Source organism: Prunus persica, chromosome G2 (assembly GCF_000346465.2).
Source record: "Prunus persica cultivar Lovell chromosome G2, Prunus_persica_NCBIv2, whole genome shotgun sequence".
NCBI classification, from domain to species: Eukaryota; Viridiplantae; Streptophyta; class Magnoliopsida; order Rosales; family Rosaceae; genus Prunus; species Prunus persica.
The window spans coordinates 20,291,312-20,317,797 of record NC_034010.1 but is presented as its reverse complement, the minus strand read 5'-3'; the positions used below and the strand labels follow the sequence as shown (position 1 = coordinate 20,317,797).

General features: G+C 37.2%; 3 protein-coding genes across 5 annotated transcripts; 1 reads left to right on the top strand and 2 right to left on the bottom strand.

Moving 5' to 3' along the window:
• Nucleotides 177–10,269, bottom strand: LOC18786921 (brefeldin A-inhibited guanine nucleotide-exchange protein 2). The gene is made up of 11 exons (XM_007220515.2): nucleotides 8,521–10,269; nucleotides 7,166–7,483; nucleotides 6,597–6,942; nucleotides 6,096–6,518; nucleotides 5,722–6,008; nucleotides 5,115–5,388; nucleotides 3,375–3,874; nucleotides 2,970–3,291; nucleotides 2,459–2,840; nucleotides 1,651–2,336; nucleotides 177–1,107 (listed from the first exon to the last, which is right to left on the bottom strand). Exons 1-11 carry the CDS (start codon nucleotides 9,699–9,701, stop codon nucleotides 499–501), a joined length of 5,328 nt encoding a protein of 1,775 aa, XP_007220577.1. The 5' UTR covers nucleotides 9,702–10,269; the 3' UTR covers nucleotides 177–498.
• On the top strand, nucleotides 12,861–15,427 carry LOC18785408 (pentatricopeptide repeat-containing protein At1g01970). 3 transcript variants are annotated; one of them, XR_002270219.1, is made up of 3 exons: nucleotides 12,861–13,510; nucleotides 14,194–15,073; nucleotides 15,263–15,427. XR_002270219.1 is itself a non-coding variant. In XM_007220313.2 (2 exons), the coding sequence occupies exons 1-2, from the start codon at nucleotides 13,028–13,030 to the stop codon at nucleotides 14,983–14,985; spliced, it is 1,275 nt and encodes a 424-aa protein (XP_007220375.2). In that variant the 5' UTR covers nucleotides 12,861–13,027; the 3' UTR covers nucleotides 14,986–15,427. The 3 variants fall into 3 exon arrangements, 1 of the variants encoding a protein (XP_007220375.2); XR_002270220.1 differs by having other exon boundaries at nucleotides 15,168–15,427; XM_007220313.2 differs by having other exon boundaries at nucleotides 14,194–15,427.
• Nucleotides 16,638–20,107, bottom strand: LOC18787414 (LOB domain-containing protein 18). The gene is made up of 2 exons (XM_007218788.2): nucleotides 19,319–20,107; nucleotides 16,638–17,232 (listed from the first exon to the last, which is right to left on the bottom strand). Exons 1-2 carry the CDS (start codon nucleotides 19,655–19,657, stop codon nucleotides 16,813–16,815), a joined length of 759 nt encoding a protein of 252 aa, XP_007218850.1. The 5' UTR covers nucleotides 19,658–20,107; the 3' UTR covers nucleotides 16,638–16,812.

Sequence of the window (26,486 nt, the reverse complement as noted above, 5' to 3'; positions counted from 1 at the left end):
CACCAAAAGATGTCATGTTTAGTAATGGTTGAGATAAGTTCTCGTATCATAAAATAATTATATCCAAAGCAGAAAAACACAGTTCCCTTTTTCTTTTTCTTTTTTCGGAACTGAAGAATCGAACTTTGGGTCTCTTTCCAACATTGTGAAAGAGAAAGGGAATGGGCTTTCTTGAATGTATAATAAGGGCAATTTTTATTTTCAGAAAAAATAGTTGTTCTCAATTTCATTTTGTTCAAAATCGAAAAAATATATGACTAGCATACAACATCAAAACTCCTGAAGAGATGTTTAAATTCTAAATGGAGCTGTACTTCTCGGATAGACTACAGAAGGTTTATAAGCACTGGCCAACCAAATCCGAAACATTGCGCTAACTCTTCATACACTATCAAACTATATTTCCGATAACGAAGAAAAGAAAAAAGAAAATGAAGACTACAAGACTTGGCATCAAATTATCATACATCTCAAATTGCATGGTCCTGCCTCACCTGCTCAACACGATCGAAGCAACACAGGCCCCACCGATGAGCGCAGCATGTCACTGAGGGCAATCTGGACCTCATTTGACCCGTGTTCACAACTTATCAAGCTTGAAAGTAGGGGGAAGAATTCAGACAAGTTGTTTTCAAATGAGGTCTCTCCCAAACTACAGATAGTCTGGAGAGTTGCCACAATAAGTGGGGCGCGTTGAGCCAGTTCTCTCCGTCTCCCAGAACCTAGAGGAATTAGCCAATGGTGGTGCCCACTAGAAGATTCGGATATCTTTCCAGAGCTGGCAGCTTCAATATAGAAATGTAAAACCTCCCTGCAAAGGTCCACGATGTAGGACTCAACCTCCTCCTCATCATAACCTGGAGGCCTATCCTCTACAAGATTCTGCAAGAATGTGAGGCATATTTGGTAAGATTCGTTCTCAATACGCAACAGTGGAGGGTCTTGCATTTGGGTCATGGAGCCAAATTCTTGTAGCCTTGCCCGTAAAGTGGTATCAGTGTTAATCTTGTGAGCATGAGTTGCCACATCATGCAAAGCATCAAAGAGGACTAGCGTGTTTTTCGCTGAAAGGTGAGATCGATACATGGTGTAGATCTCCATCACTGCCTGCCAGATTTAATGAGAACATGCAAACTTCAGGAAACGGTATTGACATGATAACATGTAAATATTAGAAAGATGCAATTTAATTCATGTAAATACTAGTACACGCTAATAGAGCGTTTTCTTTGTACTTTCGATTGACAAATCAGAATTAACAGAACCAATTTGTATTGGTTACATTTGATAATCGTACTTCACCTAGATCCACCTTCTCCCTTTTGATACAAGTGTCGGTGGGATCAATCCTCAAGAAGTGTCGGTGGATGTATGCATGGTTCCTATTGTTTGTTATTTTGTTCCCAAACAAAAAAAACTTGCTGTTTCTATAATTCAAATAACATAATTTTCTGAAGTATGTCCACAGAAAATCAAGTTCAACTAATGAAAAGAGACTAGAGTTCAGGCCAACTCAAACATAACCAACAGCTGCACATAATCAATGTGACTTGGCTTTAAGAAGCATATGAAAAACAGCATAAATACACAAGAAGTTTGATGAAGCCATATATTTGTAAAAGGAAGGTGCTTAATAATTGTAGTAGTTACCTGAATCAATAAAAGTTGAACAGCAGCTCGGCACTTAACATCAGATATGCCAGCATAAAGGTAATTTGTCCTCAGTCTCTCTGAATCATCATCAGGCCTACCAGACACAGTGGACCCTCCATTATCTTCTCTACTCAAAGCAGGTTCATAGTTTCCAATGATGCTGTCTCCACTTAGAATGAAAGAAAAATCAGGAAGCGTTGAATTGGCCGCTTCCTTTAATGATGAAACCACTTCTAGCCACTTTTCATCTGAAAAGAGATCCCCTGCATTGCTCATCAATCGCACAAATGCAGCAATACCTATACCAGCTAAGCTTTGGTGAGGTCGTCTAATAAAACTGACTAGAAGCACCAAAACTTTCTTCAAAAGCGGATTAACAGTGTTATAAAATTTGACAAAAAGATCAACTACTAATTGTAGTGCCAATGTGCATGTCTCATAGAGCCAGGCATCTTGATCAAGATCGCTGATATCACCATCAATCCCTTGTCCTGGTGAACCTTCCCCAGAAGGATCAATAGCATGTCGCACATAGTCAAATATTGGAAATAGCACTGAATCAAAAACCCTTTCCCACAAAGGTAGTGAGAAAAGGTGACCATGGTTACGTAAAGTTTCAAACAGCACTTGTAAGGCACTCTTCCTGATTTCAGGCCTAGGGTCAAAGCTAAGCTCAGACAAACCTGCAGAGAGACCAAAAATGAATAAAAATCTTTTCCAATGTGGTTTTTAAAAAGCTTAACAACATAACCAAAACGTTTTGCAACATTACACTTATAACTACCAATTTATACTGTATCCTTACCAGCCAGTAGAGGGAACCAGAAATAGAGATGGTCATCCTTATCTGGCATTTCGCCATTTTCTTGTTTTCCATCTTTCCCTGCTTGAGGTGAAGATGGCGAGATTTTTCCAGAAGCTTCCTTGTCCTTATTTCTTGATGAGGAACCAAGACCTCCATCTGCAAGTTTTGTAGCACAGAACCGAAGAAAAGCAATAGCATTAAGGCTAATGTCTTTGTTGAATCTACTATTGGTGAATGCAATTAGGCAATTCACGCAATCGGTAAAAGTAGTGGTTTCAGTCTCGGTAATGTATGGAAAGTAGTCTCGAATAATCTTCTCAATTATTTCAAAGGCCAAGAGTACAATGTTTTTGTGGTCATCATAAGCTGCGGTAGTGAAGACCTGAAAAGAATCAAATAGTAACAAGTATTAACAGTATGCAAGAAGAATAATTCATGAATCAAATTAATAATCATCCCCTGTAGAATAAAATATATCCCCAAAAAGAAAAGATAGGACATATTCCAGTACCATGAACATGCTCTTCCATCCAGATTTAACATTGTTGACCCGAGATAAAACCATTTGTGAGACACATCTGATGATTAATTCACGTATTTCCACTGCACTACTTTTACGCATAACAATGACAAAAGGTTTCATAAACTCATTCTGAAAATTGTAATTAGCCAACTCTTCTCGGTCCAAGAATTTCATTGACAACTGGCGTAGAGAATCCATAGCAAAAATTGCAATAGACAGGTTTTCAGAACAACCAATTGTCACGAAGAAATTGGAGAGCACATGCCAGATGCTAGACCATACAAGCCTGATGCGGTTCATGTTATAATGCCTGTTATAAGAAAACAATTGACGTCAAACTCTACAATTTTGTAACAGAAAGCAAATAAATAAGATTTGAAGGGTGATCCATACGCAATCTCAACAATCTTTGTAAGGCTGAAAACACGAGGATCAGATGCTGAGCGCAATTCTTCCATAGAAACCTTGCAAAGAGCCCTGACAAAATCTATAATCGCCTCACTGTTTAGCTTTTGACTCCGTGTGAATATGCGACTCATTTCACCAACTTGTTCTAACATGTTTAAATTAGAAACCAAATTGTTCATCTGTTCGGATGTGACCATCCCAGAAGCATTCCCACCAATACCAGCACTATCATATGAACCTCTCAACACAGCAGAAGCTGCATACTGCATCCTTCCTGGCCCCTTCTTTTTTAAAACAGGAAGGATAGTTGACTTAGCTTGTTTTGACTTTTCTGACTCATTCTGAGGAAAAGCAAAGAATGTTGCATCAGGAGGAGCACCCTCTCCCAAGAGATGTAGATGTTCAAACCGGGAAACACATGTCAAAATATGCTCCCAAGCTTCCTGTAGGTAGTTCCCATCTTCATCTGCAATTGTCACTATAGCCTATAAACAATATGACCAAATGAAACATCAGATCCATCTCAAGGCTGGAACTCCTGAGTATACTGCTGAATGGGTAAATTTCTAAAGGTCAGTAAGCAGGTCATGAAATAATAGTTCTGCAATACTATGAGATGATAGCACATGATTAACATAGCGACAAACATATTACCCAGACCCCTGGGGCCCTGTCACACAATCGAAATCAGAGATGTTTTATTCACCATGTTAACATTCATTTCACAGATAACTACATAAGCACATTTGCGACTCTTCTACTAAGCACTCTTCTGCCAGTCATGCAAAGCGTCTGACTATGCACCTCCAGCTCCAAATTACAAATGTATTCCCTTCCTTTACTGGTTCATTCTTGACACTGCACAGCCTCTTCTTTCTAGCTAAGATATACCATTTCGCTTTTGTTTTTCAAATTTTTGTTAGATACAGAGAGTACATGGGAGAAAGGAGGGATAAAGAATGGTGGAGGAAGGGTGTTAACCACTCAATTTCAGAGTAGTTCATCTATTAGGAATAGAGGAGAAATACAAGTATACCATCAGTGAGCTACCATCCTATAATTGTTTCCAGAGACTTCATGTTTAGCTTTGAACAATTTTTTTTGAGAAGGTTTAGCTTTGAAACAATTCAAAGACCACAATATAAACCTATATGCCCAAGAATCACACAAGATATACCATTCAGCCTTCAATAATTAGACAATTGGCAGATCTAAAACAAGCAAGACTAGGTTAATCAAGTTTTTAGCCAACATAAGATATCATTTTCACTTGGGAAATTAATCTTACTGGATCGAAAGCAGACTGTCAAAAAATAACGGATAGACTCAGATGATAGATGATGTGAGGTGTCTGTCATTGTTCAAGTCGACATATTAATTCCTCATAAACTGTTAATAGTATTTCTTTTGCATTACATATCTACAAAGACGACAGGTTAAGCATGAGAAAGCAAAACTAAAATAACTTCACATCCAAAAATTGACTCCAAAACAAAGGGAAACAGAGAGACACACAATTAGGGTGGGGGAGAGGGAGAGAGAGACAGGGTGTGAGCAAGCAGTTCAAAATAGTATCGAGGTTAAAAACAACGATAAGTAACACTATATTCCCCTATAAGACTACTTTAAAACATCATCCTGATTAAGAAGGAAAAGTAACTAGTACAATATTTAAACTTTCACGTCCTGTACAGAAACTATGGTAGCGTAAAACCATATACCAACCTTAATTGCATCTATATTTTTCTGCTTGATATCAGCAGGGGAGTGGAGGGAAGTAAACTTTGCTAGTGAAGTCACAAAAGCATCTCTATGGGTCTTCATGGACATTACAGCAGTAACATGAATGGCATGACGAAAGCCTTCAAGACACAGAGAAATAACTACTTCGTCGTCACTTTGGTCAAGTGGAACACTGAATGCAGCCAGCATAGGAGCCCAGCATACCTCAACCATAAATCTAAGAATTACTACATCCGTTGCAGCATAATAAACTGACCTACAAGACAGCCATACAAGTATAAACTAAGAATGAAATCTAATAGATAGTTTAGTATAGATTATGTAAAGCAAGCATCATAAAGAATTCAGATTAAAATTCCTGAAAGATAATATGCCTACATGCATTTTGCACTTATTTTCACATAACTTGGTCTAGTCAAACTTCCGCTATGCCGAGCAAGGATTAACAATCCCCGGTAAAATAACTCCTAAAAACTAATAGTTAAACTCCTATGGCCTTTGAAGAAATTATGGCCTGATAAAAGAGGAATGGCAAAAGTCATTAAGGAAACCAAACATTTGATATCAGTTAAGTTCAGTTGGTTCTTACTCAGATTTGCGAGCTTTTTCTTTAAATTGTTCTTGCATATGCTTGATAAGATCATCACTGGTCTCTAATTCTTCCCCCCGTTTGCGGATCACAATATTCAAGATACTGTCCAAGCCCAAAAGCCGGTTTGGGTTCACTGACTGTATCTGCTGGGGAGCCAATTCATATTCTTTCATTTTAATCTCATTTCTTGATATTCGTTCGAACAATGACCTCAAGTACTCCTCAGGTAGATCCTTTCCATCATCTATGCCGCGATTGTTCCTTATAAAATCATCAGCTGACATCTGCATGTTTTAATGGCCAGAGAGAGAGGAACATCTATCAGCTATCTGTTTCAATCATCTAATCAGATCAGGTATATGTGAACTCACCTTGTTCTTCACCATCGGGTTATGAGCGTCAGTATTGAGCAGTATCACTGAGTAAGCAAGGACATAGGCAGTGTCAGCACTAGTAAAAGCCTTTGGATTACATTTGCAATAGCACTCAGCAAACTTTTCCATTATTCTATCGATCTTCTGTGCCTCACCAGGCAACCTAAAGCCTTGAAGAAAGGCCCTGATTGCCTCATCAAACTCCAATCCTTGAAACTCAAAGGAATCCACATAAGCATGCATTACTTTTAGCGACAAGTCTTCTCTTTCTCCAAGGTAATCCCCAATCAAAGTCTTGTTCAAGCCAGATGCATTTTTTAGAAAAGCAGCTATCTCCTCAGGTGAATCGCCCACCTTGTTTGCATTTATAAGAAACTCAATTCCTTTCTTAGGTTTCCGATTGAAAAGAGATATACCTTCCTGCCACAAAACATACATCAGATTCCAAGATCAACAGCCCAAAGATGAATCTGATGGCATTCCAGACAATTTGCTTACCTGAAGTTCCAGCTTGTAAGCTCGTCGTTGCTCAATCGTCAAAGCATCAGAGGCCTCACTAGAAGCTTCAGAATGAGTGTCTGATCCTTCAACAGGCTCCTCGCTGTTCCCATTTGCCATGGGAAGACCTCCTGATTCAAGACTATTCTCAGTTGCGTCAAATTTCTTGTTAGAATGAGGATCTGGAATGCGCAACTGTTTGTTCATCCAGTCTCCGATTGACCTCAAAACACCAACCAAGCACTTCATAGCTTCAAGTTTCATGGTTGCCTCCTGAGGCGGTAATAATGTGGTGGCAACACCAGGAGGGACACCTTGGGCAGTTTTAAGAAGGCCATTAACCATCCTGGAAATATCAGGACAAAAAGAAAAGAAGGAAAACGCAAAAACTGTTAACATAAGACCAAGTAATTCACAATGCTATGAGGGTGTGGAAACAATGCAGGACAACTGCTATCGAAATGGATGGAACTGGATGGAACTAGATATTATTATTAGTGTTCAATGCTTTAGAAATTTGAAGTATTGTATATCAGGGAGTGGAGTCTACAGGATAGAACATGACATACCTCTCAAATATGTTTGATGAATTGACATCACAATCATAATTGATGAATATATCTACCAAGATCTGGGAATCAACACAGAGCTTCTCAAGAAACCGAAGCACTATCATCTTCTGCTGAAAATTGGGTTGTGCAACATTTTCCAAAACTCTGAGAACAATCATAGGAAAAAATACTCCAATCTCTGCTTTCAATCCAGCTCTAAATCTTGACACCAGACTAATGAAGATGGAGCAAGATAGTTGAAAAACTATCATAAGAGTTGAAGCACTGTTCTTTAACAGTGACAGACACAAGTATTGCTTTATCGCACCTAAAAACCTGTTCCACGTCACAAATTTATCTTTATGGATTTCAAAGTAGGTGAAAAAAAGCTAAATTCAAAAATATGAAGAAGACAAGTATGGAGAACGTAAGTTTTTTCACTGAATTCAAAGCCTTTTTTCAGAGAAACAGAACTGAATTAAAGGATATGAAGTGCTTATTTGTTCAACAAAAGAAAAGAAAAAGAATATTAGGAGACTTTGTGAACATTATTAAAACTGCTATACTACGCACATGCACATGACAAATTCGCAGAAAAGACCAACATGCACAACAGTTTGGTTTGCATTGTCAGGAAACTAAACCAAGATCTATCAAACAGCAACATCCGTGGATAAACCACATTGAACATGTTTTGCACAAATGTGTCTAATCTGGGGATCCACTTCAATACCTCCAGAATTATACCAATTCATTTGCATCAAAGTGGAGGCAACATATCTGCATTATGAGTCTACAAGCCTGGACTAAGAAGCCAAGTATCATATCTATCCACCAGCCTTAATTTGCATCCAATAACCAGTCTTAACTAAGAAGCCACCATATCTATCAACCAGCCTTACCAGCTACACATTGATATATTGTGATTCTACTACTCCTCACACCCTTGCCGTCTAAAGTTCTATGATCATGCTAAGTGTCACTTTTAACTTATATACTTGGGAAACCAATTTGAGAAGATTTGACATTTTTTATTTTCATGATAAATTTTTCATACCTGTTAAACATTTACATTCCATCTCAATTTTGAGCAATATTTTCATTTGATAACAGTACTACATCAGTCTTTTTAACTGTTAATGAGATCAAATCCTCTTGCACCAACTAGGTTCACTACCAAACACTAAAGCCTACATTCCCTATATAATATATATCTCCACAAAATTGCAAACATAGCAGTCGTCATAAGTGCTGTACTTCACAAACATAACAAAATTACAACCAATGCAGCTCAAGCATGATAGATAACAGTAAACCCAAAATAGCAACATCTAAGCATAACCATTTTAGCATGAGAGGTGGTAGTGAGGTACCTTTCGCTGGTCCTAAAGACAGCACCGGCATTCTCCAACAAAATCTTCAAAAGCTCCAAAGCCACAATCTTTCCCTTCATCAACTCCGGATCTGCCAATGCCTCCTTAGGCGGAGTCTTCATGGACAGCTTACACAGAGCTCTAAACACCAAAAACGCATCTCTTCTCAACTTATTCCCAATCTGAACTTCCAAATCCTCATCTCTCTCCAATTCTCCATCCGCCAATTCACCTTTGCGGCCCTCCAGCGCGGTCTTGTACATACTAATCTCCCAGTACTTGGCATCCAACATATCCTTATCTGTTGAGTCCAACAAATCGGCAGGGTTAGTGGTCTCCACTGTGGTCGTTTCAAATGCCCCGTCGTGCCCACGAAGCGACACCTTGGTAGGCGTTGTTGGGTTCAAAACTCCATCAATGTCTGACATAATCTTGGTGATAAACCCTTGCACGAACATTGTCATCGACCCGTCCGCATCGGATTTCTCAATTGGATCCATCAGCTCGGCCACCACGATCGGATGAATCGGAACTGTCGAAGAGTCTGCCTCCATTCTTCTGAACACAATCACCAGCATCTGGATCAACGACGCCTTCGCGGTCGTCTGATTAACAACATTCTTACTTCCCAGATAGATGTCGTAGCAGGTCCTCACTATCTGAAGTAAGCAATCCCCATGAATTCGCAGCGATATCGACGTCACCGCCGACAGCAGCGTCTTCAGCACCAGAAGTTCCATCTGATCGTCCCCCAAATCGTGGCATTTGCACACGGACTCGATCAATTTAGTAAGCAACTTCGCCTCGGCGCCGCCGCCGGAGGCGTCGGCCTCACCGCGCAGGTATCCATGGGCGATAAGCTTCTGGATGCAATCGACGGCCGGATCAGCGATCTTCAGTACGCCGGAGCCGGCGGCGTTGATGATGGGGCTGAGAATGGACTCGGAGTCGGCGAGGGAGTACTCCTCGGAGCCTCCGTCGTGGAGAGGACCCGGCCCGGACGATTCCGGGTCGGAATTGGAGTCGGGTTTAGACTTGGAGGGGTTGCTGAGCCGCTCGAGCACGGCTTTGCATTCGCTAGCGAGCTTGGCGTGCTTGCGCCATGAGGCGTTCTTGATGATCTTATCGAGGGCTGGGGCCACCACCTCCCTCAGACGGGAATCGGCTTCCGAAGAAGCCATTCCCGAGCTGGCTACGACTGGTGACTCAGTGAGCCGGATCTGGATAAATGGCTAGGGATTTGAAGCTTCAGAGTGTGAAGCCAGCTGAGGAGGGTTCGTGACTCGGTGAGCGGGTTGAATCAGTGGCATAGAGAGCTTCACAGAGAGAAGAGATAGAGAGAGCAGTGAGAGGGAGGAGGAGGAGGAGAGGTTGAGATTTGGATCGCGTTTTTTCACGGAGGGGAGGTCCAATGGTTGGATTTCTAATGACGGAAATGGCCTTGATAGCTGAGGGGAACGGCGTGGAAGGTTCGTTGAATTTGATGGGTGTTATTGGTATTTTGTTGGACGTTTGAGAAATGAGATTGATCACTGTGTTTTTAAATGCTGTTCTGTGGAAGAAGCTCTCAGTATTCAATCCAATAAAATGTTCTGCTTTGGACTTTGAATCAAAAATTAATTTTCCTTTTTTATTTTTTTACTTTTTTTTTGTTTGCAAATTTGAAAATAAATAAATTATAATTTCTTTTTGAATAAAATGAATTATCAAATCTAGGAAATATATATGAGCCGTTACTTTCAAATCTAAAATTGACACTTCTGGAATGATAGGTGCAGAGTTCAAATCATATGTATAGAGGAAAAAGGCGTTGAGCATGGTAAAAACATAATAGATTCTAGAATTTAAAAGTTTGTTATAAAGATAAAGAAACTCAAGATTTTATAAACTATTTTGCAAAAGTAAAATTTCGCAATGTGAGATCCTCAAGAACAACCGAAGCTTGTAAGTCAAGGCAAGGCATTAAATTAAATTTATTTTACTTTATTTTATCGATTTCCTATGATTGTTGATGGGCCATGAGTCAATGTCTTGCTTCTAAAATAGAAAACACATAAATTCACTTTTTTCTTTTAATTTGGATCTTGAAAATGGTGCCGTATAGGGGAAAACAAAAAACACTTACAAAAGCTTTTGTTGTAAATAAATTTCATTTCTCAGGCATAATGTAATACAATCACATCGAGTATAATTAGGGAAACAAAATATATTTTTGGTACAAACAAAATTAAAATGAAGATTCTCTGCAGATCTTATAACCAAAAAAGTTAAATTTTAAACGATAAACAAGTGAAAGAAAATGTATTTATGTAATTGTAATAGTTATACACTTGTATTGTATATATCTACAACAAGAATGTTATGTTTTTATCATATTTACAAAAAAAAAAATTTGGGTTGCGTATTTTTATAATAAAGATTGATGCTTTGCCTCTTTACATCAACTACCCTACTCACACTAAAAAAATAATGTGTAATTCACTTTATCTTGTAGTGCGTGTTTGGATGAGAAAATTTAAAAGTACAAAGGAATCTATATATATAAAGCAAAAGGCAGAGAATGGTGAAACATTCAAAATACCAGAAAATGCCCTTGGTTAATGCAAACATTAAGAATTAAAATTATTAATTAAATGAGGATAATATGGTAAATTCACAATTTTTCATATTAAAAAAAATTAAAATTAAAAGAAAATTCAAATAATGGATCCTATTTTTATGGAACACAACTATCCATTATCTTTTTTAATTCTAAAATAAATTTAAATTTAAAAAAAAAAAGCCTCTCGCAGGCGCAGAAACGCGTGCAGAGAGGCTAGTTTATAAATCATGAAAACTTTTTTTTTTATAAAGAAATTCTAGGATTGCATTCATAATTCTGTCAAAAAAAGCCACTAACCACAAATAGTCATTACAATAACGAAGTTATCTAACATTAAAATTAGGACAGTGGTCAAGTGACCCTTCTCATGTTTAGCATATTTTCTCGTTTTACATGTTTGTACTTGATTTTTGTATACAGTGTTTCTGAAATTTGACATTTCTCATCATCTTACCTTTTGAAAAAACTACAAAAGTAGAATGATGACTTACAGAAGATGAAATTTTTTGTCTTGCGTGTCCCTAACTTATGCTACTTACCTTTTTAATTATTTCTTTATTTGTAATAACTTAATAATATTATTAGATGAATTTTTTAATTTATTTTGTGTTAATCTTGTCACTTGAGGGTTGATCCCTCTTGATAGATTTTCTAGCTTCACCATTGCAACTAAGAGTGCAAACTCAGAACAACAAAAAAACATATAAAGTTTGAAAAAATCACGCCATAACAATACAAATAAAACTCTAACATAATGGAAAGCTCTCACAAATAAGAGGTGAAATTACACAGGAAACCCAAAGAGTCTCTGAAATTTATTCCAAAAATGAATGTATCGCAAAAAGGATGGTGGTAGCGATCTGACACCAAAACGCCTCCGCCTGTGATGAGTGGAGATTATTCCATCATAAATTATGAAATTTAAAATGACGAAAATTAATGTTCTAGAATTTATAAAATTTATTGTTTGGCTAATGGATTTAAACATGGAATTTAACGTTTATTTCCATATTTTTTTCCCACGCGAAATTTCTAAATTTCTTTATTTTGTTATTCAAATACGGGAATTGTTTTATGTCAATTTAGAGACTCTAATTTTTGTCAAAATCCTAAATTTATTTCCTTTATCCAAATGTATTGTTGTAGTCTTCAACATACAAGAGTGGAGGCACCCTTTAAATATAATGAGCTACAAATAAGATATTGGTGTACATTTGAGGATTTTTTATTGTTGACCTTTTTAAGAATTTTGTGAACAGGTGGTTTCAATACTATCTGGTAAATTAATATTGAATACAAATGAATTTTATTTTAAGTTCATCCAAAAAATTTATATTTATGTGTTTTTGAGTTATGTGGTTGATTGTGGCATGTATGTCACTGGGACATTCTCAATAGTGAGAGTGAGAAGTTGTATCGATGGCTTCTTGATAGTGTGGATATTGATCCACCTGATTTGGACTCTTAATTTAATGGTTTGATATTTTAGTACTTAAAATTTTGTTTCTTCTAAAAATAAAATATAATACCTTATAATATAAACACGTTGTCTGCCCATATCATAATTTGGATTAATAACATTACATGTCGGTATGACGGTAACATAAAGAGAGATCTACTCTTCATAGTCTATTGGCCCATGAAAAAATAGCTGGACCTTGGACCCTAAAATTCAAGGCCTTTCTTTATAATGGGCAGAGAGCCCAACCTGCCTAACAAGCCGGGAAAACTACCGCTGCTGGCTGTTAGATTGGCAACCGGCAAAAAATCCCAGTCTGCGACTGGACCTTTTCCTTTCTTTTGCTCGGCCTAAATTAGCCATGGAAACCACACCTTAAACAACTAATTTTCACTCACTCTGACCCAATTCCAAAAAAAGTTGCCTTTGCTTCTTTGTTCATTTCAATGGCAGCTTGCCACATTTTTTCCATGGCCACCTATGCTTCCAACATGATTTGCTATCCACACCCAGCAAACCCAGTAATCAACGGATTGAGAAAAACCCATCACCTCCAATTCACGGGCAGCACTTTCTGGGCAATCCCAATGAGTCTCTGCTCCAATGGCCACCATTTTCACCGACCCTTAGCGGCTGCAAGCGTGGAAGAGACAGCACAGACAGAAAGTAAAGACGGGAAGCCAAGGTTTAAGTTGGATGCGGTAGACCCTGAGATTACTGAAGCCCAGAAACAAGCTATAGCTCAATTGCCATATCATATGGCCAAACGTTGTAAGGCATTGATGAGGCAGCTCATTTGCTATTCTCCTCAGAAGGGTAGTTTGTGTGAGTTATTGGCTGCTTGGGTTAGGGCTATGAAGCCTAGCAGAGCTCACTGGCTTGCGGTTCTTAAAGAATTGAGGATAAAGGATCACCCACTTTATCTTCAGGTATTATTTTTTCTTTTAATTTCTTATTATGAGTGTTTTTTTGTTTTTGGGATTTGTAATGTGTTCAAAATGTATGCTTTGAGTTTCATTGTTATAAAAGTCTAACATTGGCAGTTGTAATTGAAACCCTGAAACTTAGTCAAATGATTTCTTTCTGTAGAAGAACCCCTTTAGCATTGTAGGTGACTTCTTGTTTGAGAATCTGCTTAGGTGCCCTGTTTCTGAATTTGTGAGACTGATGGGTGAATGCTATTGAAGATGTTCCATCTCTTTCAAGATCTTATCCTCTTCCCACTTTTATTCATTACATTTTGTTGAACTCCAGTTTTCTTTGTTCATTTTGATCTGCTTGTTAGGAGCTTCTCTGGCTGTGCACGATATGTTTTATTGTCATCAACAAGTTCACTTACAAATGTCATATTTTTGTAACAAAAATGTGGGAGAGAATCTCATTTTATATTGATGAAGTTTTGAGCAAATTGAAATGCCCTTTGTACTTGACATAGTTTAGTTGGAGCCAATGTCAGACTTCTTCGAAATTTTTTAACTTCTAAAAGATACAGTTTTTGAAGGAACTTATATCATATCCTGAAATTATATGTTCCTACACTTGCAAGTGAATTTTTTTAAATTGGTAGCCACTTATATAACCTAAAGTCCATGGCTTATTGAACTGTTCATAGGTGGCAGAAATTGCTGTACTAGAAGAATCTTTTGAAGTCAATCTTCGTGACTATACCAAAATAATTCATGGTTATGGGAAGCAAAACCGAATTGAGGAAGCTGTTAAAATCCTTTCAAACATGAAGGCTAGAGGCTTCATATGTGATCAGGTAACTCTAACGGCCATGATTGACATGTATAGCAAGGCTGGACATGTTAAGCTGGCTGAAGAAACTTTTGAAGAAATTAAGCTCCTTGGGCAGCCATTGGATAAAAGATCGTATGGCTCAATGATCATGGCCTATATTAGAGCTGGAGTGCCTGATCAAGGAGAGAGTTTACTCATAGAAATGGATGCCCAAGAGATTTATGCTGGAAGTGAAGTTTACAAGGCATTGTTAAGAGCATACTCTATGGTTGGTGATACTGAAGGCGCTCAAAGAGTGTTCAATGCAGTTCAGCTAGCTGGTATTTCTCCGGATGCTAAGCTATGTGGACTTCTCATAAATGCATATGGTGTATCAGGTCAAAGTCAAAAGGCACGTGTTGCGTTTGAAAACATGAGGACGGCTGGTATTAGACCCACTGATAAATGTATAGCTCTAGTGTTGGCTGCTTATGAAAAGGAGAATAAACTTCAGAAGGCATTAAAATTTCTGATGGCGTTGGAGAGAGATGGTATCATGGTTGGGAAAGAAGCTGCAGAAACACTGGCGGCATGGTTTAGAAAACTAGGGGTTGTGGAAGAGGTGGATACAATCTTGAGAGAATTTGCAGAAACTGAAGCAAATTCCAGAGTTCCTGCTTCATAGGCTCCATCTCCAAGTTTTATTATCTGCAGTCACGAGGACAAGTGTCAATTTCCAAGTATATTACTCCTGGTTGCCAGGAATGATAGGGGTAAGATCTGATTATTCCTTTCTTCACATTATAGTATTAGAATCACATAATATTGACATTATTATCATATATCTGAGTTTGTTTCCCTACACAGAAATTCTATATACCGGTAGGTCCACTACAAATTTGGATGATGATTTATAGCAACAACTATCGTTTAGTAATCTGACGTCATTTGTGTGGATGCAGCATATAGAGCCTGAAGAATACGATAAACAACTCACCTCTAATCGGGTTTTGTATCTTGAATCATGACTGCTTCCAATTAAGCTTAGCTGCTTAAATCTTTTGCTCTAGTAACAATTAGATGGAATGGAATGTCATTATCCTTGGAGCTTCTTGTTTATTCTCCTCATGTGAATTGTGTATGGATCCTTCGGAAGCTCTGTTGTCTGCATTCACTGGCCTAACATACAAATTCGACCGTTAAGGTCCGTCTGGTGACGTTTATGAGTTTACTTAAAAAACAGAGGGGGGATGGAGGGATGGAGAGCAAAAGGACAAATGCATGACATTTTTTTCGGTTTTGCCTACGGAAACACTAAAAAACCATGTTTTCTGTTTGTTGGAAAAAAAATTATGAATTCTTCCCTTCTACCTATAATCATGATGAAACCCTTTTTAGCAAGCATGGACTTGGCTCTCCAACATGGATTATTATTATGCTTTATCAGTGGATGAATTGATATTCGTAGGAATGACATAAAATGAATTGGTTTGATCTTCTTTAGAAGTGTATGAGCCCAAGAGACCAAGGCAGGCAACTAGCCCAAAGGATTAGACCCACAAACAAGAAACTAAAGCCAAACCCCAACGGGTCGACCCAATAAAAAAGAAACTTAGTTTGCGGACCACTCTTTCCCTTGAAGTTACTATTGCTTGTATTTAAAATGTTTATTTTTATAATTTAAAAAAAAAAAACCAAAAACAAAACCAAAACCAAAACCAAAACAAAACGCCATGAAACTATCAGTCTATGCGTATGCTACTGTTTATCAACGCCCCAAATTGAACTGAACCATTGCAAATGAGTTGTGAAAAAATTATTTTAACTATTACAAAGATTATTTTCATCTTCATGGTCACGCAAAAGTACTTTCATACTCTGCAAGGCTTTACTTCCCCGATTTGGCAAATCCCATGTCCCAACAGTGAGGCAGACAATCCATGCTCCCACACCTTACTCTTAACAGACCCAATATCATTACTCATTATCACCACTAGGCTAGCTAGGATCAATCTGCTCCTTGTCAGATTTTCACTTGAAGCTAATTACAATACATGAATTATCTCAAAAGACATAGGTGCAATTTAAGGAGAGTTATAACTTAATATATTCCTTCTTCGACGTGAAATAATTGTATTTGATCCACATTTTCAAACATGCCCTATATTCATAGGGTAATATTAGGCATACCACATTTATATACCATATTGTGTACAGAAAGGTGATACACAATATGGTATATAAATGCGATATGCCTAGCATTTTCCATATTCATAGCCCTATTTTTGAATTATCACCAAGTATTTTGAAAATGAAAGAAATGAGCAAAGTAACAAGTTAAATAAAAAAATATTGATATATAGATCAGTCATTCAAATTACTTGCCCATTGAAACAACCCTAATACTATGCTCTCCCTTGCTAGTATATATATATATATCACATATAATCAACATGCATTTCATCAGGCAAGTACTGGTAAATCAATTGATCATCAGCTAAGTCTCAAACTCTCATTTGGAGGGAGATTGAGATGGTGAGGCCTCAGAGCACGGCAAAGACCCAGGTGATAGAGATTGGCCATGCCTGTGAAGGAGTTCCCGAGCCAAAGATTGAAGATCGCCGCCGCCACCACCACCGCCGCCAGTTGATGATGAACCCGAACCGCTACTGCCTCCTCCGAACTGATGGTGGCGTGGATCATGCAGCGCCCGGTGTTGCACGACCCAAGGTTGTTGGATGACCATGGGTTCAAAAAGTGAGGACAAGTCGTATGTGGCAGGCATGGAGGAGGCAGCCAATGGAAGGTCTGAGATGGAGAGTGGAGGTGGAGTTATGATTGATGGCGGAGGAGGGGGTGGAGGTGGCGATGGAAGCTCCAATGTTGCTAAGTGGGCTTGTAAGTATGAGAGCTCGGCCTGTAGACTCACCACCTGTATGTATGTGCATTATATATATATATAAACAGTAAACCCCAACAAGAAAAAGAGAAGAGGGCACAAAGAATTACTTATCATCTTAATAAATTCTCAAATTCTAGATTTTGTTCAGATTGTACTTACATTTGTCCAAAACACTATTATTTTTATATAAATATTGCAAATAAGTGAACAAAAAATTAAAATAAGGAACAGAAATCGCACTCAATCTAGCTAATTATCCAAACTAATCTAAAATAACTTAGATTGAATATAAAAATAAACAGATTTTACATTTTTTTTTAGTGTCTGTTTTGAGTATTTTTCCAGTAACAAAAGGACTAGATGAAGTTTGCATAATAAGGTTTCTTAGCTGGAGAAAGAATTAGGAAAATGACATGAGTTAAATATGTGATATATATATATATATAGAGAGAGAGAGAGAGAGAGAGAGAGAGAGAGAGAGTAAGATTGATCAAATTGATAATGTATAATATTAGTGGTTTGGTTTGAGACAAATTTAAGGCTTCTTGTCTTTGTTTATACTTAAAGGGTGCTTGAACTATGTGTATCAGAACATGGGATTGCGAACAAAGAAAGGATTCTCTCACGGCAAGGGAAGAAGAATGAACAAAGTTTCTTCTGCACATATATTTGTTCTTGGGGTTGGCGAAGCCTGTTGAATTTGGATGTAGTATCATCCATGTGGTAATAAGGATAAACTAGTTTTAAATTTTGACTGGAGCTTCAAATCTAGAATGAAATTTGGTAACCTGTCTAACATTTCCAAATAATTACCTAATTAATTTTTCTCATATCAGTTCACTCATCATAAAACCAAAGCTATAAGTAGTGTAACTTAAATATACTAATTTTTCAAAATAAAAAGATCTGATAACAAAGTTAGTTCAACATATATAACATATTAAAGCATGGGATTCTTCTTTCGAGCCCTCCTTAGGTCTAAGGGGTATTCACATACGTGTCTCATCACGTCTCTTAAAAATGAGAGACGCTCACTTTTCATATATGACTTTTACGTGAGAGAAAAATACAATTGAAATAAATGTAGCTAGTAAAAACAAGTGAAATAATGAGTTCCGGGGAGAGAGAGAACGTAATTAATGTAGCTAGCTTTTTTTAAAAAAAATTTAAAAGTGATATAACTATTTTTTGTTGTATCTATGATAAAAGGATTTTTATTCACTTTTAATTAGTAAATATTAATATAATATTTTTTTAGTGGTCAAATTCATGGTAGCTAACATCAGAATATCCCATATAATTTTCTGTATATAGGTATAGGCCGCGCCCTCCTAAAACAGAAAAAAAATAATCTATATTTTCACTTCTACACTCGCAAAAAGTTGGCCATCATCAGTGAGAGAGTACTAGATCTACCTTTGAATAATAATAATTATTATAAATGTTCATCTGTACTTTTAATTCTATATTTGGTGATGTGCAGCTGGAAAATAAGGAAACCAGTTTCTGAAAATAAGATGGAACCGAAAAAAAGAAAAAGGAAAAGAAAGTAAAACTCTCTCCACTTTTCCCAGGAATTACGTAGACAAAGGAAAATGAGTCTTATCGTCATCCCTAATTAATAAAAAAGATTATTGAAGAAGCAGCAAACCGACCATTTTCCTTAATACCAGCACCAAAGAAGCACAAATTGCACAGAAACCATTTGCATATAGTAACCGCCGACCACATGATTTCTTAATCAAAAGGGCCTCTAGATTTCAGTACTTGTTTCTTCCCACCACCATGTGAATGTGAATGAATGTTCCTATACATTTTATTCTTTTCCTAGTTAAAAACCGCACCAACAAATCCCATAGGCCCGCCCTACCCCAAAATACAGACCCCAATCCTGCCAACAAGCTCATGGTTTGCCCTACATTGAAGAACCCTTTTGGGTCAATGCAACTTGGAATTTATTGAAATCATTGGCCTACGGCTACCCAGAAGGAAAAGGAAATTGTTTGGATTCAATTAGAAAAGGGTATTAAAACTAATTTACCCAAAAAGAAAAAATAAATTATTGGTTCTTTTAAGTAAATTAATCATGCACACTCACACAGACACACACACACACCTGTTGTTGAAGAGCAAATATGTGAGCAACGCAGCCGTAGACCGGATCTCTAAGCCGGGCTTGAGCCTCGTAGCATATGGTGACGACAGCGTCGAGGCGCTTGTGGACCGGGATGTGAAGAAGAAGCTTGGAGACATTGCTGGCTCCGAAGACCTTGTGCACCGCAGCAAAATGAGCAGCGCCTTGCTCCGAGTCGAAGTAGGGTGCAAATATGCAACCCAGCACGCACTTCCTCCTCAAAAACTTGCACGCGCCACATGGGCCTCCTCCTCCTCCTCCGCCGCTGCTACTACTTCCTCCGCCGCCTCCCCCGGAGCCACTAGGGTTTGTTGCATTCATTATGACGATGACCTTGATTTTGAGGTCTTGATGGTGATTTAATTAAATTGGTGGATATGATTTCCTTGTTTTGATTTAGGTTGAAGATTGTTTGGGGTTTTAGGGGGTCATGATGATGATGATGAGAGGTGGTGCCATTAATGTTTGTGAAGTGAAAAAGAGGAGGAGATTTTGGGGTTTGGTGGGGAGGGGGGTGTGGTTTTATTTTTGTTGTTATTTAGAGAGAGAGAGAGAGAGAGAGAGAGAGAAGGGATGTGGGTGATAAAAAACGCTTGTAGCTGATGAGATTGAAAGAAAGGAGACTTTAAAGCCACGCGAGAAAGCAAAGGCTTAATACATTTAGCTGTTTGCGTGAAGCAAACATACGATGAAGCCCTAGCTTTCTTTCTTTTTTCATTTCATTTCTCTCTTCCTTCCTTCCTTCCTTCCTTCCTTGGTCTCCTGAATATTATCTAACAAAATTCATGCTTCTACTTCTCTCTCTCTCTAGCTTGCCAAGCCACATATGCAATATATATGTATTTTAGGGGATTTTTTTTTTGATAGTGTGTGTAGAGGTAGAGTATATATGTATGTGAAATATATATATATATAAAATGGGGGTGGGTTGGGTTGGTTTGTTGGGGGTGGAACAAAAAGAATGGGATTTTGGAAGGTCGAAACGTGTCGAGGGGACTGCCTATATTTGCCAGTCTGCGTGTTTTAAGCTGCGTGGAGGGCAAAAGACGCCATCTCTCTCTCTCTCTCTCTCTCAACGTTGAAAATGACTCATTTGTTTTCCTTTTCTATATGAAAAGCCAAAAAGAAGCCTGGGTTTGAAAGTGAGACATAAATGGTGGTTTTTTTCTATTTCTTCTAGCTAGTAAAATTTAATTTCTCTTTTTACTAATTACCACTGGTTGGAAAATTAGCTAATGATTGCTCGCATTTTAACTTATTATAAGCCAAGGTTTATACGCCCTAACCCTGTACATAAAACCAAATACGATCATTTGAGAGAGAGAGAGAGAGAGAGAGAGAGAGAGAGAGAGAGAGAAGCTAATAGCAATAATATAATTGTGAAAGTTGGGAATTGAAGTAGTGGTATGTGTCACTGATGACAATTGAGTGAGTGAACTGGTTAATGTGTATAATCAAATCTAATCGTATTTATACGCCATAAATAGAAAGCAATCAACCATAAATAGAAACCCATATAACATATTCAAGTAAATTATTCAACCTAACTAGCTTAGCTAACAAAATTCATTACTCTCGAGATGGAAGAAAAGAAAATGGCACGAAGATGCCTACGAAACTAAAATGGTTGATGAGTGATGAATGATGATGATTATTTTAAGGGTGATGGCAATGTGAATGATAATAACAGGATCAATATTATTTTGTTTTTTTCTTCTTCTGATAAATTGATATTTTAAACTATAGAATTCATATGCAAAAAGACGAACGCATTACTAACTGATCTAATCTATATATGCATTATATCTTCTATTTTACCATCTTTAAACGTCATCATTAGGTCAAGTTCAAAGTCCTTATTATTAGACTTCCATTGAGGTCTTAGGTAGGATCAAATCTTATCGTTTGTCAAGAAACAAGTAAAAAATTATACCCAAAAACAAGCCGATCACCTTAGGAAGAAGAAAGATATAATCTTATCCAAAGACTTGCGAATAAAATCCTTCTTAAGCACCAAAAAGTTATTCCATGTGTGCACACTAGACGCCCATAAAACGTGATGTGGGGCCTAAATTTTGTATGGTGAGCTCCACGTTCTTGTATAACTGACAGACCGCACACAGGAAAAAAAACATGTTTGTCACCATACGTGACCTTTTGTTGTGGAAAATTTTTTATGCTTGCAAATTAGTTCATTCTTTCGCCAATTACTCTTTCACTCATTGTTTCAGCTCAAATTATGTGTGAGACTGTTATTGGTGGCTCCTTACGTGTAAGGAGTAAAGCTCTACATCTAAATCTACATCTTTAAAAAATGACCATAAGTATCCTTATATAAATTCTAAATACTAAACCTTAAGTCGCGTTTGGTGGCCCGACTTGTATTGGATTGGAGTTGAATACAAGTCAGTTTTTATGAGTCTCATCTCTCTAGATGGGACTTGTAAGACACAATATGTTGAACTGTTATCCATTTTAATAAGTCTAGTCTCAGCGCACTAAACAACTGTGATGATATTTTCTCATTTTAATTGAAATAGTCCAATTCAATCCCACCTACCAAATATCATCTAAGTTTACAATACTTAAACCTTGAACCCAAAATGACCTAACTTCGTACATAACTAAATGCAAGATTAGAACCAAAAATTCATTAGAGGATAAAAAACGAGATAAATGAGCAAAAGCCAGATTATTTTTTTTTACATAAATGATATTATAAGAGGAGGATTAAACTCATTTGATCATTGATCAGTTCTACATTACTCCCATTCCATGCAAATTATATTAACCTATTAACACAGTAAGCGAGGCTATCAAAGGTCAAAGCCCCAAGTTCGGTGCTCAAAAAGACCCAGCAAAAGCCAGCCGAATCTCTGGGTGCCACGTGGGCAGGGGGTGACCGAGAAAGTAACGGTCGAGTAAGAAGATGACCTCATATTCAAAGTGGGATCCACACGTCCTTCACTTGAAAAGAAAGTAACGTCCCAATTTAATTTTTCTTTTAAAGACAACTTGGATTTTAACATCTGTAAAATAAACAAATAAATAAATATATATATTTCCGCGTATAAAAAATAATATAAAATTTCAATGTGATTGTATCTGCAACAGTTCGTAACGGCGCATCACCGAGCTGCTGCTCCGGTCCAATCCATGTGCTGTGATTGTGAAGAGGAAGAAAGTTCCATGAATGCCACTGATGTTCGACACGTGTTCTGATTTTAAGGTGGTCCTACGGTTGTTGATGATCACTAGCTTACGTTGTCACAGTTGCACACAGATGGAGAGAGTACATCTCCCGCGTCCTCTATCTTTTTTTTTAATTATAATTATTTGATGGATTGTGGGAGTGCACAGGAATTACGACATTGTAGATATCTGTATATATATGTGCTGCAATTTGTAGTGTTATTTTATGTGCCTTAAGCACCAAATCAACTTAATCAACATCATTACGTTATCAATTCAATAGTCGTAACTAGAACACTCTTTAAAAAAAAAGTAAATAATTGAATAATTACGATCATATAGCTCGTTGTGAGTATGCTGGCTCGTTATAAATTATTTATACACATAGATTCGTGCTTGAACATCTAGGTTGGCTTTGATCATGAAGGAAGCTCAGGCAAATAAAAGATTATTTCAAAAGGGATCACTTGTATTGCCAAAACGTTTCTAGAATGTACATTTGGAAAAAAAGTCTTTGAATAATTGCTCAAGACTGTCCCTCAATGTCTAACTAGTGTCTTGCAATGAGGCTCACCTAAACTTTTGGTAGCAGCAATGGTGCCCCACGAGTCCCCCACCCGTGCGGTCAAAACCCTCAAAATCTTAAAAATGTACGAAATATTTATGATTAATTAGCACTGGCTTGGCTTTGCCACTTTAAAGTAGGAAGAAATGTGTTTTAAATTGCAGCATGTCACCCCAACATGCGGCAACTTAGCTGCTAATTAAAAGCCTAAGAGTAATTATATTTAATCAATGGAAGCGCAAAAGGGAGAATTAAAACTAGTCAAAGAAAAGATTTTTGGACCAGGCTAATCATGGAACTATTATTATTAATCAGGGTTTTAGAGTTGCATGTTAGTCAAACTACAAATGGATCCATCTGTAATATTGTTGACTAATCTGCTAATTAATTACTATTCAGCACTAATGATGATGTATTATGCTAATGTAATACAGTTGTAGAGATGTTGAAAAGGGTTTTTCTTGTTGCATTCTCTTCCGGAAATCAATTGCTAAACTCACACACACTATACATATGCTATACTTGAACCCAAAACTTTTTCCGAAAAATAATTTTTCCAAACTACTAGACAATGGGTCCTTCGCATATCTTAAATTTATTTTAGGTTATGTAGAAATTTATAGGCTAGGCTTGTGCGGCTATAGGTCTCCTTTGACTATATATATACTTATAGAAGTTCTAGGGAACAGATATTCTAAATTTAAAATAAAATTTTCCCTTCTTCACAACTGTCCTTGTCATTCCGTGTGAAATTTATATAAGTTCCATAATCCATACACCAGTCACATACCCTACGGATTTAATTATTTTCTTAATGGTTTAATTGTCCTTGCTCTAATAATCTTTTGTTGGTTTGCTCTATAATCCTGCCCGGATTTTGTGGATTATAAAATAATGCATATAACGAGATTAATTAACCCATATATATCCATCATATGCATGTTGAGAGTTTCTCCATTTCTAGTGTTTAAAAGATTTCAAACCTCTTTTTCGATTAGTTTTGAGTTTGATAATCTAATTTTATCATCGCTATGGTAGCAACTTATTAAGTTGTCATACATTGCCTTAATTCTCCTTACTATGCAAATATTTTCCCTTATTAATATATATTTTTAATAAAAGTAATAGTCTAAACTACAGAGGAAGAGATGAGTTTTCACACACACTACGGTGCCATGAGGATTCGAACATGAGACCACTGGTCAGCAAATCAAGATTTTTTTTCCGCTAAGCCCATCTCCATTAAATGTTTAACTATTCATTTAAGGCTTGTCTTTGCAAAATATAAAGTAGACCAAAAATCATTGGTTTCCATCTAAAATCGATTTTCCTGCAAATCATCACATAGAGGTATGTCTCTTTCGGTATATGTCAGACCTAAATTGTAGAAAACTTCGCTTCGAAGACTGCACTCACATTGAAGTGTAAATTATCAATCAAAATAACCTTACTAAATGTTATAGCAGTCAAGATATATAGCATAAGGATAAGGCAGTAAATAACTTAAATTAGATTTATGATGATATCAATCACAATAACACCTAATTATCGGTTAATCTACTATTAAAGTTCGATCATAAAGGTAAATACAAAGCTAGTTATCGATAAATAACTTTAACAAGAAAAACATGCACGTAACGATGTGTATATATCCTCGGACAAAAAAAAAGGAAAGTCCAAGAAAGTGACTTTCCAAATAAGAGGAGCTAAGGGACTGAAACATGATATATAATATCCTAACTCACCCCGATCGCCTTGCTTTAATGTGACATAAAGTGACCTAAGTTTGAACAAGAGCTATATATGCTTGCAATTGTGTTCAAATAAATATGAATTCAACCAAGTCTAAATTAGAAACCAAGAACATTCATTATGCACGCAGGATAATAACTGAGCTCATATATGTGCTCTTGTTAGGTTTTTAAGGGACAGTATGTGTAAATTGTACAGTATACTGATTGACCTGAGTTGCTGTTTGGAGATAGGGAAAGGGTGTTCGTGTAGAAGAGGGAGGACGGATGAGAAGATGACAAGTGGAAGTCTGTCCCAGATATGATAAAAAGAAAGTTGCACGTGCCATGATACGATGTATGGGTGTGTGGTTTGCCATTGATTGCTTACATCAACCTTTTTTTTTCAACCTTGCATGGTTTTCTGTGCTGCAAAAATAAACCCATGACAGTCAGTCAGTGACTCTGTGTGTGTGTGTGTGTGTGTGAGTGTTATGGCTTGGCTGATGACTAAAATGACGGATTGAGTAATTTCACTGAATCACTCACTAGCCTGCGCTTCTGCCTGTACGGTCTACCTGTCCACGTCACCATAAATGAATTTCACTTTTACCACACTCTTCTAATTCCATCACTTCAACATGGGACATAACTGCACAAACTAGTCTCTTAACCTCGGGGTTATGTTTGCCCAAAAAAAAACAAAAAATCTCGGAGTTTTGTTAAGATTAATCGTGTTTGAGTGCATGATGTTGGTACAATTGTTAATGATTGTGTGCTTCATTGTAATTTTGTAAATCTCACATGTCTCTACGCTATTGATTCTAGAACAACTTTTTATTTTAATACGAGACAATTAAACTATAAGCTAGCGCTTTCAAATGAATTAAAAAACAATACCAATTTCTTAGGCATTCATGAAAATGTACGAGTCCATGTGGCATTACTGGTAGGTTTATAAGCTGAAAATTGATCACCCTCCCTGAAAAAAAATTATGAGCTGAAAAGTGGATTGGAATCAGTTCGAATTTTGGTGGATTGGCAGATTAATGTAATTGGGTTGAAACGGTATCTGTGCGTGGGCTTGGAATGATATACTGTGAGTGGGTTGTAACCCAGCCCAAATAATTTATTATTATTTCTTATAAGTTGAGAAGTTCTTATTATAACATAATTTCGTTGCTATAATTTGAGAAGTGCTTATTATAACTTTTCTATTGGACAAAAGACATCAGGATAAGGAATTAGCTCTTAGTTTCACGAGACTTCGCTTCCTGATGTTGAAAGAGATCTCAAGTTCGAATCTCATATCCTCTTTTAATCAAAAAATAAGTTCACGAAAAATAAATAAAACCAAGACAGATGTCCACACACAAACCAAACGCACGAATCCTAATTATGTAAAGTACGTGTTTTGTGCCGATATCTCACCCTATATTTGTTTACCCAACCAGATCACCGTTGGGTTATGTATTGAAATATTTACCAAATATTTCACAAGAATATTTAGGTGCACAGCTAGATTAGCAATACATTTAATGAGATGAATGCTAGAGGCCTTCGCACCATATATCTGAATGAATGTATATAAACTTAGAGCAAGTCCAGCAGCAGAAGTGGACTCGGGCTGGGGGGGGGGGGGGGGCTGCCGTGTAGCACGATA